Source organism: Oryctolagus cuniculus, chromosome 2 (assembly GCF_051225735.1).
Source record: "Oryctolagus cuniculus isolate XC-2025 breed Fujian yellow rabbit chromosome 2, ASM5122573v1, whole genome shotgun sequence".
NCBI lineage: Eukaryota > Metazoa > Chordata > Mammalia > Lagomorpha > Leporidae > Oryctolagus > Oryctolagus cuniculus.
The window spans coordinates 82,678,850-82,694,791 of record NC_142868.1 but is presented as its reverse complement, the minus strand read 5'-3'; the positions used below and the strand labels follow the sequence as shown (position 1 = coordinate 82,694,791).

General features: G+C 43.6%; 1 protein-coding gene across 4 annotated transcripts in view; it reads left to right on the top strand.

Moving 5' to 3' along the window:
* GTF2E2 (general transcription factor IIE subunit 2) overlaps positions 1–15,673 on the top strand; it is an 87,710-nt gene extending 72,037 nt beyond the window's left edge. For 3 of the 4 annotated variants that reach the window (XM_089327295.1, XM_089327296.1, XM_070068516.2), the window contains 2 exons: positions 13,223–13,338; positions 14,962–15,673. In XM_089327295.1, the coding sequence (XP_089183421.1) occupies positions 13,223–13,338; positions 14,962–15,078 (233 nt within the window). In that variant the 3' untranslated portion in view covers positions 15,079–15,673. Of the gene's footprint in view, positions 1–5,111; positions 13,339–14,961 lie in introns of those variants that run through there. The other variant, XM_089327297.1, reaches the window with a different exon arrangement.
* The last annotated feature ends 269 nt before the right edge of the window (positions 15,674–15,942 follow it).

Sequence of the window (15,942 nt, the reverse complement as noted above, 5' to 3'; positions counted from 1 at the left end):
ATTGTAGAGTTCTTTGACATCTTTGGTTAAGATTATTCCAAGGTATTTGATTTTTTTTTATAGCTATTGTTAATGGGATTGATCTGTCAAATAAAAAAAATTAAAAATAAATAAAGTATCAGTGTAGCACCACTTTGTGTGCAGTTGGGAAATTGGTGCCTGGATTTCCAATTTTTTTTCTTAAAGATTTATTTATTTATTTGAAAGTCAGAGTTACATAGAGAGAGGAGAGGTAGAGATCCTCCTGATGGTTCAATCCCCAGTTGGCTGCAATGGCCAGAGCTGCGCTGATCTGAAGCCAGGAGCCTCCCCTGGGTCTCCCATGCCGGTACAGGGGCCCAACAACTTGGGCCATCCTCCACTGCCCTCCCTGGCCACACCAGAGAGCCGGATTGGAAGTGGAGCAGCCCGGCCTCATACCGGCTCCCATATGGGATGCTGGTGCTTCAGGCCAGAGCATTAACCCACTGTGCCACAGTGCCGGCCCCCAAATTCTTTTGCATCAAAATGAAGTTACATGATCACATTTTCCACGAACTTTTTTAATCCCCTTGCATGTAGTCCCCATGAATATGATAGCTACAAATCGACTAATATGCGTTTGATACATTGACACCTTAAATACCATAACTGATTTTTTTTCTCTTGAGTGCTAAGGAAATCTTGTCAAAGTTTTAAAAAATACAAAATGCAGTTTCTTATAATTTACAAAGGTAAGTTATTCTGTATTCTATACAAAATGCATTGATGATGTAAAGAATGTGTGTTTCCAGGTAAGACACCTTGAAAACTGACAGATTTTAACATTTGTCTTTCTCTTTTCTCTTGCATACTGTACTCCTCAGAGTGCTTTCTATTTTGATTGTAGTATTGAAGATTTCTGTTTCAGCCCACTAGGTGACAGTCTTTACCGTAGAGAGGAAATCTTTCGTGAGCAGGTTTTCTGGCACGCAGAAGATTCACTCTTGATTTTATCTGTTATATAAACACATATCCTAAAATGAGCTGTAGCTCAAGTAAGGAGATGGTTTTTTGTATGTAGTGATTTTTAAAAAAATTTCTTTATTTGAGAGTCAGATTTACACAAAGAGAAGGAGAGGCAGAAAGAGAGAAAGAGAGAGAGATCTTTCATCCACTGGTTCACTCCCCGAATGGCTGCAACAGCTGGAGCTGCGCCCATCTGAAGCCAGGAGCTTCTTCGAGGTCTCCCATGCGGGTACAGGGGCCCAAGGATTTGGGCCATCTTCTACTGCTTTCCCAGGCCATAGTAGAGAGCTGGATCAGAAGTGGAGCAGCTGGGACCTGAACCGGTGCCTGTATAGGATGCTGGCACTGCAGGCGATGGCGTTACCCGCTATACCACAGTGTCGGCCCCAGATGGAAAGTTTTATTTTTTGCTATATGCTGCTATAAATAATGCTCAATCGTTGCACATACCTGTTTTTCTTGCAGTAGAAATGCTGGATCAAAAGATATATTTTTTAAAATTTCAATGGTTTGTCACCTTGTAACATTTGGACCAATTTATACCTTCGTAGTAGTAGGAAATTATTTCTTCAAACCCTGATCAGTATTGGGTGTTTCTAGTTGACTTTATCAATCTCATGAGATTAGGATTATTTTGTTTTTAATTTGTATTTTCTTTTTTAAAGAAGGACATTTATTTTATTGATTAATTTTTACTTACTTGACAGACATTGATTTATCTTCCTTCTGCTGGCTTATACCTCAAATGACCAGAACAGGCTGAAGCCTGAAGCTTGGACCACAGTCTGATTCTCTCATGTGGGTTTAAATACTGCAGCAGCGTCAAACTAAGGAGATGCAGAAGTTAAATAGAAATATTTTATTGGGACAAAAAAGAAATGGAAGAGCTTTTATTCAGGAATTTCCCTTTGAAATAGCTCACAGCATTTCTTTTAAGAAAAAATACATAAATTTTGTTTTAAAGTTCTTAGAGTTTCATTTTGCCATATATTCTTCTTGGTTGCATGTTAATATAGAGATTACTTTTTTTTAAGGATTTATTTTATTTATTTGAAAGAGTTACAGAGAGGGGTAAAGACAGAGAGGTCTTCCATCCGCTGGTTCACTCCCTAGATGGCTGCAACGGCCGGAGCTGCGCTAACCCGAAGCCAGGAGCCAGGAACTCCCTCTGTGTCTCCCATATGGGTGCAGGGGTCCAAGGACTTGGGCCATCTTCTACTGCTTTCCCAGGCCACAGCAGAGAGCTGAATTGGAAGTGGAGCAGCTGAGACTAGAACTGGCGCCCCTATGGGCTGCCGACACTGCAGGCCAGGGCTTTAACCCGCTATACTACAGCGTCGGCCCCAGAGCTTACTTTTTAGTATTCCATATGATATCATTGCTTCTGTGATTGTGGCATATGCGACCTGTAGTATATAAACTTCTGTTATATAAATACGTAATACTCAGTATCCATGCTAGAACTGCTCTTTTGGTATGTATATTCTTCATCTGCTATGGTAAATTTAACATGTAACATTCTGGTTATGGTATACATATTATTTAAAACTTTTTACTTATTTATTGGAAAGTCAGAGATGGGTAAAGATCTTCCATCTGCTGGTTTACGCTGCAAGTGCCCATGGTAGGCAGCCAGGGCTGGGCCAGTTTAAAAGCTGGGAACTGGGAACTCAGTTTGCTTTTCCTATGTGAGTGGCAGGAACCCAGCCGCTTTGAACTATTTTGAGCTGTCACCTGTCAGCTCCCAGAATGCACATTAGCAGGAAGCTGAAATCAGGAGTGGACTTGACTCAAACCCAGACTTGCAGATGTAGGATGCTGGCATCTCAAGCATTGTCTTTAACCACTACACTAAACGGCCGCTCAGGCATACATTTTGAAATAATAATTTTTAAGTGCTTTATTGGAATTGGAGAGATGTTTTTATTGCTAACTTTGAAGTTTGATGTGAAGTTTCTTTCTTATATACCTTTAGCAAGTAAAACTAATCACATTCATCACAATCCACTAACATTTGGATGAAATGCAGGTAGTTGGGAACTTAGGTCTTTTATTTAGAATGGAGAACGTTAGAGAACACATTGTCTGTAACCTTACAACAACAGACCCCCGTAGATCTGCCCATGTAAGGCTGTCTGGAGTCCATCAGAGAGCTGATGTTCTTGGACTACTACCTACCCCCAGATTTGAAGAGAGCAGTCTCAAGAACAGATGGAACAGACAAAATGAACATAAGTTTTAATGAACTGCTGAAGGCTTAACTTGGACTGGTTATGGGAACATCGTCCCTCGCAGGGACTGCAGGCACAGGGATATTTGCACTCACTCACAGACCTTATCCCTAGACTTTGCAGGATGCTTATGAAAAAGATTGAGGCTAGAGTCAGGGTACTGAGAAAACATCCGTCAAGAAAGGCTAAAAGGGAACAGTAGACACTAGAGAAATGAAGCTCTGAGTCTTTCTTCCCCCCTCCTCGGAGATAACAGCCTTGAACCACTGTAGGAAGGGAAATGAAAGAAGACCTTTCGCCCCTGGGGAGGGACAAAAGTATACTGTGCCCAGAACTTCAGCGGAGGAGAACAGGCTAGAGTCTTGAGGTCTTGCCTGGGACCAGTGCTTAATCAATGTCAGAACACTGACCCCTCACCCGCCGCACAAGGCTAACACCATGGGTGACAGGTGATGGTGGAATTCTGGGAGAGTTGCAAAGGCATGGAGGCAGGCGTCTGAGGGACAGTGTGAAAGGAAAAAACTGAAAGCCAGGCAGATGATGAGGCAAAGCCTTCTCACAAACCAGCCTCCTCCCTAAAACACAAGGTATGGCCAGAGGAGTTTGAATCTGGTGGTGCATTGTGGTAACCATAGCAGCAACAAATCCCAGACCTGACTTGTGCTGACAATAGGTTGACTCAACCTCCACACACTAAGTCTGGCAGAAGGAAAGGCGTGTCCACTTCCAGGCATAAAAACTCTTTAGTCCCAGCTGTCCTACAGAGGATATCCTGCTTTCAGAAAAAAAATTAAGGCATAAAAGGAAGCAAGGAAAAACAATATACTATTGAGATATGACATTAACAGAACCAAATTCTTAGGACACAGGTATTGGAACCATCAGATATGGAATCTAAAATAATGAAATAATGTTAAGGTCTTTCTTTTTTTGACAGGCAGAGTGGACAGTGACAGACAGAGAGAAAGGTCTTCCTTTTTCCATTGGTTCACCCTCCAATGGCCTCCGTGGCCGGCGTGCTGCGGCTGGCGCACCGCGCTGATCCGATGGCAGGAGCCAGGTGCTTCTTCTGGTCTCCCATGGGGTGCAGGGCCCAAGCACTTGGGCCGTCCTCCACTGCACTCCCTGGCCACAGCAGACAGCTGGCCTGGAAGAGGGGCAGCCGGAACAGAATCCGGTGACCCGGCCGGGACTAGAACCCGGTGTGCCGGCGCCGCAAGGCGGAGGATTAACCTAGTGAGCCGCGGCGCCGGCCAAGGTCTTTCTATAGAAAAAGAAGACAGCATGCATGTTACTATGTGAAAACACATAATAACAGATAAAGAATGCCTTCAATAAGCTCTTCTCAGTAAACTTGTGGCCAATAAAAGAATCTGTGAACTTGATGATATGCTGACACAGATTATCCTGAAATGTAAAGAGAAAGAAGTGTGAAAAAAACAAAATGGCATCCACAAGCCATGGGACAGTACCAAATGGTCTGGGTGTGTACCTGAGGTCTCAGGAGGAAAGAGGGCAGTTTAGCCTAGTGGTTATTATACCTGCATCCAGGGTGGGTGTTGTGGTGCTGTGGGTTCAGCCACCACTTGGAATCCCCACATCCCATTTCAGAGTGCTGATCCAGCCCCCTGCTAATGCTCATCCTGGGAGGCAACAGGTGATGATTCAAGTACTTGGGTCCCTGCCACCCATGGGGAGTTCCTGACTCCTGGCTTTGGCCTGACCCAACCCTCACTGTTGTGGGCATATGGGGAGTAAACCAGCAGATGGAAGATCCCTCTCGGTTGTCACTCTGGTTTTCAAATAAAAGATGAATAAGTAGACTTGAAGGAAAGATCACTGCATCCCGTGTGGAGGGCCTTGGTTTACTCTCTGTTCTACTCCTGACTCCAGGTTCCTGCTGATGCGCATCAGGGGAGGCAACATTGATGACCGAAGTAGCTGGGTCCCTGCCACTCACATGGTTACCAGTTTGTCTAAAAAATAAAAAAAGCTTCGCAAATGTTTTCTCCCACTCTTTTGATTGTCTTTTTACTTTCTTGATAGGACCTGTTGGGGTGCAGAAGTTTTTAATTTTGACAAAGTCCAGTTTATCTGTTTTGTTACTTTTGCTTTTGTCGTCATATCTAAGAAACCAATGCCTAATCCAAGGTCATGATTTACTCCACTTTTTGTCTTCGAAGAGTTAGTTTTTGCTCTTTTATTTAGATCTTTATTTTTGTGTATCACTATCTAAGTCCATTGGCCATTCTTTGCAAGATTGAATGAGTGAATGAGTAAAAATATACACATTCATTGTACTGTATGTTAATACATGACCCAGCCATCCCACCTTTAGGTATTTATTCAAGTTCATGTGCCTTTACCTCCAGCTTCTTTGTAATCACCGAAAACTGGGAACAACTCCCACATCCTTTAACTGTCTCTTAACATCCCCTTGACTGTGGCACATCCTTACAGTGGGATACAACTCAGCAGTAAAAAGGAGCAAAGTGGGGGCCCATGCTGTTGCACAGTGGGTTAAGCTTTGGACTGCAGTGCCGGCATCATATGGATGCCGGTTTGAGTCCCAGCTGCCCTGCTTGTGATCCAGCTCCCTGCTGATGCCCTTGGGAAAGCAATGAAGGATGGCTCAAGTGCTTGTGCCCTTCCATCCACATGGGACACTCAGACAAAGCTCCTGGCTTTGGCCTGGCCCAGCCTTGGTCGTTGTGGCCATCTGGGGAGTGAACCAGTGGATGGAAAATCAGTCCCTCCTCTCGGGCCCCTCCTCTCCACCCAGCTTGACCTTTCAAATAAATAAGTAAACAACTTTTTTTGGTCCCACTGCCCACATTTCCTGTGTTCACTCACTGATGACTTGATTCCATATCTTGGCTGCTGTGGATGAAGCTGTAGTGGGGATGGAAGTCAGATATCTCTTCAGTATACTGATTTCAAGAACTTAGGACACATACGCAGAAGTAGGATTGCTAAACCATGGGAAGTTCTGTGCGGTTTTCTGTAATGATTGCTGGTTTACGTTCTCACCAAGTGTCCAAGGGTGCCCTTTTCCTTACTAACTCTGCTACTACTTTTCCTTACTACTCTACAACCTTAATAACTCTAACCTTTGTTTTGATATTAGCCCTTTTGACAGATGTGAGATGATACTCTATTGTGATTTTAATTTGCATTTCCCTAGTGATTATGATTACAGACTTTTTTTTGATATCAGTCATTTTTATCTTTTTTGTTTTTAAACGTATTTGGGTTCTTTGCTCAACTTTTAGGTAGGTTAGCTGTTTTACTGTTTTTTGTGTGTGTGTTGCTCGTATGTTGTATTACAAATATTTTCTTTCAGTCTGTAGGTTGTTTCTTTGTTTCTTTTGCTGTGCAGAAGCTTTTTTTGTCTGATGTAATACCACTTGTGTGATTTTGGTTTTGTTGCCTGAGTAATTGCAGTCAAATCCAAAAATATTTTGCCCATACCAGTGTCATGAAGTTACCTTGCTATATTTTTTTCTAGTACAGATATTGTGTGACTTAGGGGTTACATTCCAATTAACATAAATTGAAAATATCTTAAGCCAAAAGTTTCACCTGCCAAATACCATAGGTTAGGAACACAGCCCTCTGTAGAGTATTGGTTGTTTTGCTTTGTTATCACAAGACTGCCTAGAAGTGACAACTTAGTCCCACTGCCCAGCATCAAGGGAGAGACCCTAGGGCACATTGCTAGTCTGGGGGAAGAGCGAGATTTGTGGTGCAGCTTCTCCTGAGTTTGTTTCACTTTCATGCCATCTTGCAGCCCCCAAATCTCAGGTTAGGGACTGTACATTTTTTTTTATTTTCAGGTCTCAGGTTTAGCTCTTTAATCCAGTTTGAGATATTATTTTTACATGGTATGGGTCTAATTTCATTTTTGTGCATGTGGATATCCAGTTTTTCTAGACCCTTTGTTGAAAAGAACAGGTGAAGAAATGTGCAGTTTTTTTGGGGGGGTGCTCTGTTTTCATTGTTTGATGTTTCTGTATTTTTATGTGAGTTCCATGCTATTTTGGTTACTATAGCTTTGTAATGTAGTTTGAAGTCAGGTAGTGTGATGCTTCTAGCTTTGTTCCTTTTGTGTAAGATAAGTCCATTTTCTGTTGCTGATAACAAAATACAGATTGAGAAAGTTATATGGAAAAGAGGTTAATTTTGGCTCACAGTTGTTGTCTGGGGTAGAGGGGCTGCATCTGATAGTGGGCTTCTTGCTGGCAGAGTGTTACATCACATGGAGACCTGGACATGTCTGCTTTTATAAGTGGACCTGCACTCGAGAGCTTGCTGTCCTGTGACTTCATCACCTGAAGAGGTGAGGGCAGAGTCCTGATCACCTTTTAAAGGACCAACCTGGTCCTACTTCTTAGTATTTCACAGTGGGGCTTAAATTTCAGTCTGAGCTTTGGAGACCAGCCATACTCATAACTCTAGCAGCTATCTTGGCTGTTCACAGCTTCTGTGGTTCATATGAATTTTAGGATTGTTTATTTCTATTCCTATGAAAAATGACATTGGAATTTTGATAAGGATTGTATTGGATCTGTAGATTACTTTGGGTAGTGTGGCTATTTTAACAGTAATTTTTCCAGTTCTAAATCCAAATCTAGAGATAATTTTCTAATCTCAAGCTTCTTAATTGCATCTTCAAAGTCCCTTTTGCCATATAAGGTAACACATTCATAGAGTCTGGAGATTAAGATGTGGACATCTTGAGGTCTAAAATTTAAGATTACCACTTTAGGAAATGAGATAAATTGAGTAATGTTCTATGGAATGTTCTATTTTCAGAAACTGCAAAATGGTAATAGAGGTTGAAGGAGGCAAGTTAACAAGTGATGATGAGTATATTATTGTTACGTTTATTTAAAATGCTACACTAAAAGAAACAAAAATGACACTAATAATATAAATTCCTCTGCATATTAAAATTTTTCTCAAGCATAGATGGCAAAAAAATGAAAATTTGCCAAGCAAACCATATTCCTTTGCTTGAGGATATATACTGGTATATATTTTTCTAGATCTTTACAACATGTTACTGTGTATGTGCTCTTTTGCTTTTAAAGAAGTGTTCAGAATTTTAGTTTTTTCTATTTTATAAAAATAAGATCACTTTGTTTAGTAATCTTAAATTTTTTATATTGCCTTTATTAAAAGACAATAGCATTCAGAAATGAGACAGTATGTGGTAGATGATGGTGATGAGTGTAACAGATACGGAGAATGCTTCTTCCTTTGCAGGCCTTACTATCAGTGCCTTATTGATTTTAGTTCCCTTAATTCCTGTTGTTCTATGAGGTAGATAGTATTTTTATTCCCTCTCTCTAGATGAGGTACCTGGGGTGATTGAATTCACACCCACACCATCTGGCTCCAGTCTGCAGCCCACTGTTGTGCTAGCTGCATTTCCTAGGAAAGGGCAAGGCGTGTTAATAAATTATGTGGAAATTGAGGCCATGTCTCATTGATGGATTAGCTTATTTTCTTCCTTCTATGGGAGCTGTGTAGTTTTTATTCGGAGCTCAAGTAGGCCAAGGAAGGGTCTCTTGAAATCTGATTTTTTTTCTCTTCTGTTGAGACAGATTTCTAAATCTGTACTGGTTTTATTTATTAGAATTGATGCATGCCTGACTTGCACAATACTTGGAGATCTGCCAGAACAGAGCATCTGCCTTTAAATTTGTCTCCTGTTCATTTCCTTTTTTTATGTGAAAGACAGAGTTGCAGAGGCAGAGGCAGAGAGGGAGAGAGAGAGATCTTCCATCTGCTGGTTCACTCCCCAAGTGGCCTCAACGGCTGGAGCTGGGCTGATACAAATTCAGGAGCCAGGAGCTTCCACCAGGTCTTCCCATGCCTGTGCAGGGGCCCAAGGACTTGGGCCATCTTCTGCTTTCCCAGGCCATAGCAGAGAGCTGAATCAGAAGTAGAGTAGTCAGGACTCAAGCTGGCGCCCATATGAGATGCTGGCCCTGCAGGTGGCAGCTTTACCCACTATGCCACAGCGCCAGCCCTTCATTTTCTATGTTCAAAAAAGAAGAGATTGATACAAAAGGAAAACAGAATGTGTGATCTTGGTTTCTAAATACCCTTCTATGGTAAAAACAAGTCAGGAACCCTTGGAGAAATGATTTGATTTCAAATTTGGGGAAATTCAAAATGAGCTTGGAACATCTTTTGGTAGCAGAAATTATGAGAGTGCTCCCCCGCCCCAAAACCAAAGTGACACAGGACACAGTACTTTCAAGAATTCTCATTGACCAAAGCTTGGACAAAATAAACAGTGGTAGTGAATTATCTATCTATCTATATATATATATATAAAATTAATATCCACAAATCCTTACTAAAAACACAACTTGGAGAAATGGCTGATATTCTTTAAGAATTTTTTTTAAAGATTTATTTTATTTGAAATGCAGAGTAACAGAGAGAAAGATCTTCCACACACTGTTTCACTCTCCAAATAGCCTCAATGGCCAGGGCATGGCTAAATTGAAGCCAGGAGCCTGAAACTCTAGCCAGGTCTCCCATGTGGATGGCAGGGGCCCAAGTACTTGTTCCATCCTCTGCTGCTTTCCCAGGTGCATTAGTAGGGAACTGGATAAGAAGTGGAGCAGCTGGAACTTGAATCGACACACATATAGGATGCCAGTGTTGCAGGTGGAGGCTTAACCCGCCATGCCACAACACTGGCCCTGAGCACCTCATCTGTACAGAGAATTCTAATTAATACATATGGAAGCTGACAGGCCCCACTTGAACCAGTGTTCAGAGCTTCCCAACTCCAGTAAGAGGACATGTTGATAGTGTGTATCTCGGCAGTCACCACAAAGAGCACAGCCTCAGTGCTGTCATTCTTGCTCGAAACGCATAACCTCCGATATTCCTGAGGAAGCTTCAGATGCATCCAGAATAACAGACCGTAGCGGCTGGGGCCACTGCCTGCATGCCAGCTTCCCTTGTGGGTGCCAGTTCACGTCCCGGCTGCTCTGCTTCCGATCCAACTCTGCTGTGACCTGGGAGAGCAGTGGAAGATGGCCCAGGTGCTTGGGGTCCCTGTGCCTGTGTATGGGAAACCTGGGAGAAGGTCCTGGCTTCAGATCAGTGCAGCTCTGGCTGTTGCAGCCATCTGGGGAGTGAGCCAGTGGATGGAAGACCTCTCTCTCTCTCTCTCTCTCTCTCTCTCTTTCTCTCTCTTTCTGCCTCTGCCTTTCAAGTGGATAAATAAATCTGTAACAGACCAGTGTTCCTCAGAAGTATCATTCTAAAGAGAGAGAGGGTACACTCAGAAGTGGGAAGAGATAAGGAGACATGGCAACTAAATTCAGTGTTGAACCCTAGAGTGGATCGTGGGACAGGAGAAGGGTGCAGGTAGTAATACTAATCTAGTGGAAGTTAAATAGGGTATGTGGGAGGCCGGCTCTGTGGTTTATGTGGTTAAAGCCCTGGCCTGAAGCACTGGCATCCCATATGGGCACCCGTTCTAGTCCTGGCTGCTCCTCTTCCGAGCCAGCTCTCTGCTGTGGCCTGGGAAAGCAGTAGAAGATGGCCCAGGTCCTTGGACCCCTGCACCAGCGTTGGAGACCCAATAGGAAGCTCCTGGCTCCTGGCTTCAGATCGGCGCAGCTGCAGTCGTTGCAGCCAACTGGGGAGTGAACCATCGGATGGAAGACACCCCCCCCCCTCCGGTCTGTGTAAAATAATAAAATCTTGATTCTAAGCTTCTAAGCACCCGCTTAGAAGACCCGGAAGAAGCTCCTGGCTTCTAGCTTCCAATCGGTGCAACTCCGGCTGTTGCTGCCATCTGGGGAGTGAACCAACAGATGGAAGACCTCTCTCTCTGTCTCTAACTCTCTCTTGTAACTCTTTCAAATAAATAAAATAAATCTTTAAAAAAATAGGATATATGGATTAATAGCATTATACCATGGTTAATAAATTTTAATCATAAAATAAAGTTCTTAGCATTAGAGGAAGTTGGACAAAGGATAGTGAAACTATTTTGTTGCTTTTCTGTTAAAGTTATTTTAAAATAAGTAAAAATACTAAAAATATTTAGTTAGGCTGATGTGGTACAATACATTAAACTGCTGCCTGTTAATACCAGTACCCATATGGATGCTGGTTTGAGTTTCAGTTGCTTTGTTTCTTATCCAGCTCCCTGATATATTTGGGAAAGCAGCAGAAGATGGCCAAAGTGCTTGGGCCCCTGTCACCTACCTGGGAGACTTGGGTGGAGTTTCAGGCTCCTGACTTCAGCATGGCTTGGCCCTGGCTGTTAAGACTATTTGGGGAGTGACTTAGCAGATGGAAGATCTCTCTCTTCCTCCTACTCCACCCTCTTTGTAACACCGTCTTTCAAATAAATCTTAAAATGAGGAAACAGTCTGTGTCTAGGCCATAGTAGACTGCAGGGTTTCATATGTGCAGGGTCAGAGTCAGATGGTTGAGGAGTGGACATGCTCTCAAGGGGCTTACCATTCTTCAAGAGACTGAGCGAGTCAGGCAAGCAGAACAAACCATTGCCTTCAGTTAAGTGATGCCTACAGTGTATGCAATTGAAGTTTCAGTGGCAGTGTGGTATGAAACCCCAACAAGTCTGTAAACTAGAAAACTCTTATGGGATTTAAATAACTTTGTATCCAGATTGACTTCTTCATAGTAGGTTATGCCATGTTTGTATTTGGACATCAGCAACCAAAAGCCCTCAGAGGGTATTGCAGAAAACAGATTTCTTCAGTATCCAGCATTCCAACTGTTTAGGCATCATTTGCTTCATGCAATATATACTTAAAAAAAGAAGAAAGGAGAGAAAAAGGAAAAAATGTGGCCCAATGCAGAATTGGATGGCAGCTTCCTTATGGTTTCTTCTGGGACAGTGGTCACAACCTAAGGGAAAATTAATGGCACAGGAGGAAGGAAGGGAGGAGAGGAGGAGCGGCACTGGTGAGGGTCTCTGGTAGGAAGGGCAGGGGCGTGGTGGATGCACGGCTGTTAGGAACAGGAGGCTCAGTAAACCGCCTCTGTGCTCAGGGAGCATTCTCCCCCCACCTCTTCTGTTTTCCATCAAAGAGTCCCTAGGTCTTAGATTTTGTTATCACAAAAATGGTTTTGTGCTAGAAAGTAGATGCTGGGCAGGCATTTGCCGTAATGGTTAAGATGCTGCTTGCTGTTTCCAAGTGCCTGGACTTGAGTCCTGACTCCATTCGTGATTCCAGCTTCCTGCTAATGTAGCCCTGGGAGGCAGAGAAAACAGAGAAGGCGGGAGGGAGGAACCCAGTCCTGGGATTTGTCTTTAGGAGCTTATTTTGGACATGTTCCAATTGGACATGATCTCTTTTGGTTAAAAAAAGGTGACGTTGGCGGAGGGGCCGTGGGTGTCCAAGGAGAAGATGTAGGCCAGGTGGCAGCCCTCCTCCTTTGTTTTATGGGAGTGGAGGGTGAGGCTGTTTTCCTCCGCTTTCTCCCCTTTCCACTGTCATGTCCTCCCAGTCTCCAGTCCCCAGACTGATTTCAACTGTTTTTCCCAAACTGTTGAAGTGTCTCACTTCCATATAAAACTTTGTTCTGTCTCCCTCTGTTTCAATAATTGTTATTAGTGGGAGAGGAAATGGAGTAAACTGAGCTCAGTTGAACTGAACTGTTTGCCCAAAAGGAAAAGAATAAAAGGAGAGTGCTGACTGCCTTTCCTCCCCAGGAAAGCAGGGAGGCCTCAGGCACATCGCCCTCCCTTACTGGCCTCTAAAAATAGATGGCAATGACGTGGTCTGCGCTGGTGCTGCTCTGTTCCCAGGCCCTTCTGCTGCTCAGTGTCCAGCTCTGGAATGTTCTTGCCTTGCCTCTTTGTTTTTCTAATGAAATCTCAGATGTGCTAATTTAGACCCAAAAGAGATAATAATGAAGCCTGGATTTTGATCACTTCAATGTAATCATTTGTAAAAATGGATTGTAAAATAACTATTCTCTTGTTGGTACAGAATTTCAGAAACTCTGGAGGAGTGTCACTGTGGATTCAATGGATGAGGAGAAAATTGAAGAATATCTGAAGCGACAGGGTATTTCTTCCATGCAGGAATCTGGACCAAAGAAAGTGGTGTGTAATCTCTGGAAAAGCCATCCAACCTTCCTCCTCTGCATTGTTACCCTGCTTCCTGTAGTTGTCTCTGTCCTGCGATTTGCTCAGATGCCATTCAGCACATGTCTGCCTTGCAGACCCGTGGACATGCCCCTGGCTGCTGCCCCTCAGGCCCGGCCTCCCTGCAGCATCCCCTGCTGTTTGTAGGCCCCAGCATCGTCCACTGTTTCCCCTCCTACCCTCAGCACGCGTCCCCTGCCTTCTGTGAGGAGCCTGCTCTTCATCTGCTTGGGCTTCAAGACCTCAGTTGTGCTCCCCTCCCCCTTGCTCCCTGAGCCTCATGGTCTTGGTTCCCGGCTCTGTCATGGCCTTGATCACACTGAATTGTCCCTGTTGATCTTTGAGTCTCTCGGAAATCATATTTTGGTCTTTATAGCGCCTAAGTCCTGCTCATCAGAGACCTTAGTAACCAAATGACAACTCGAAAATCGTCTTGTGCCAGCTAACTGCAGGCTCTATGTAGTCCAGGAACAAAGCCAGCTTGGAGAATAACCCACCAGCACCCTTGACTGTGGCTACTCTGCCTCTCTCCTCAGGCCCTAGGCCCCCATCGTACTTTGTAGCTTGTCTGTGGCTTTGTGGGGTGTGTGTTATTCAGTGAGCATTCAGAACTCAGAAATGGAAGATTGACTGCCGGTAATTTCTCCAAGAAGCAGTGTCATTGCAGCCCTTCATGAGTTCCGATCACTGCTTAATTTGTGGACTTAACAATTTTTTTTTCATTTAATGATGCAGAACACTAATGCTGACTTGACATATTCATATATAATTTTTTCTCTCACATTAACAATTCAACAGAATAATCGAGAGGAAAAGCTAAACACCATATGCAGTATACTCTGATACTGGAATTTAAAAAGTTTATTCCAATCCATTTTTTTTTCTATACTAAAAAAAAAAAAACTTTGTTAACATTGATGAGGTAGATCCACAGGAACACGGTGGTGCCCAAGGGCAGCCCAGTGTTCAACCGGTCAGGTTTGTCATTTGGCCCCTCCTGCACGTAGAATTTTGACCATGCTGAAGAATGCTGGGGAGCGTGGCGGGGCCAGCAGCCATGAGAGAGGGCACAGTAACACGGATGGCGCCATTTTGCTGGGCTGGCTGTTGATTTCTTTTTATTATGTGATTGATGTTAACGTTTCTAATATACAGAAAAGAATGGAGAATAACATTAAAAGCCCTTGTGTGTCCACCCATCACCCAAGTTTGCCATATCAGGATCTTATCATATTTGATTTTTTTTTAAGTGGTGATAGTGGATTTATTTGTAAGCCCGATAACAGACAAATGACAGTTTCACTGACTCTCTCTTACTGACTTGGTGCCTGCAGGAAGGTTTTTGTGCCAGCCTGCTCATTCCTAGGGAGGTTTGCATCGCATCTCTTGAACAAAAATCCCGGGTCTGGCTCAGGTTGGGTTGTGGGCTGTGCATTGGCATATGGGATGCTGGGCTCCAGGGCAGGGAGAAAGTTCCAGACCCTTCCTCCTCTGCTGTTGGGTTCTATGCTTAGGAAACCCTGACCATCGTACCCTTTGGAGTAGCTGCTTGTTTCTAACTATTCTTACCTTTTCCTTTAGGCACCCATTCAGAGAAGGAAAAAGCCTGCTTCGCAGAAAAAGCGACGATTTAAGACTCATAATGAGCACTTGGCCGGCGTGCTGAAGGATTACTCTGACATTACTCCTGGCAAATAGGGACAGGTTTGTCCTTGAACAGAGGACCGATACACATCAGGGTTGTTCTGGTCAATGCTTGGGCTCCGAAGACTCACTGTCCTCCATTCTGCTTCCTAGGGCTGAGGAGAGGAGCAGCTCAGTTTACAGAACAGGTGCAAATTACCAGCCTCACACTCAAGCTCACTGGGCAGGCTAACGAGAAATGTGATGTTCCCTGTAACCTCCAGTTACGTTTTAGGGGGAAGGCACTGTGCGTGGCATGCAGGTGTCTTTGCTGTTTGTCTGCTTCTACAAGGTTCCTGGTTCCATTTTCCCTTGTTTATTACTTTAGAGCAGATTGACAGGTAGTCTTGAATGCGATATTTGTTTATTCCGAAAGAACATATTTATAATAAAATAATTGTAGAAGGATTTTAAAGATGTTAGTGAATTCAGCTTGTTTCCTTTGATTTCTGGAAATGGCAGGCAGCAGTGCCGGCCTGGCTTCCAGGGCGCCTGTCTGGGGTTTGTGAAGATGGAACTCTGCACTGTGTGCTGAGCATGTGGGTCTCACAGTCAGAACACAAGGTGTTTCTCCTGTAGCAAGTTAAGCAATAAAGATGCACTAAACGTCCTTGTTCATGTTTTCTTTTAAAAGTTTAGCCTCTTTCTTCTGGTGGAGAGCCCCCTGTTCCCCTGGCACTTCCCCGCTTGTGAGAGCAATATCAAGGCTGTATGGGTTCTCAGGAGTTAGGGTGACTTACAGGAAATTGATGGGATCGTTCCTGCCTTCTGTGGCAAACCATTTTCAGATGATTTGCTGAGATCTTTTCATTGATTATCTCAGATCCCATGTCACAGACTAAGTTGTAGTGAAGTGTAAAGACAAAATCTCATGTTTCA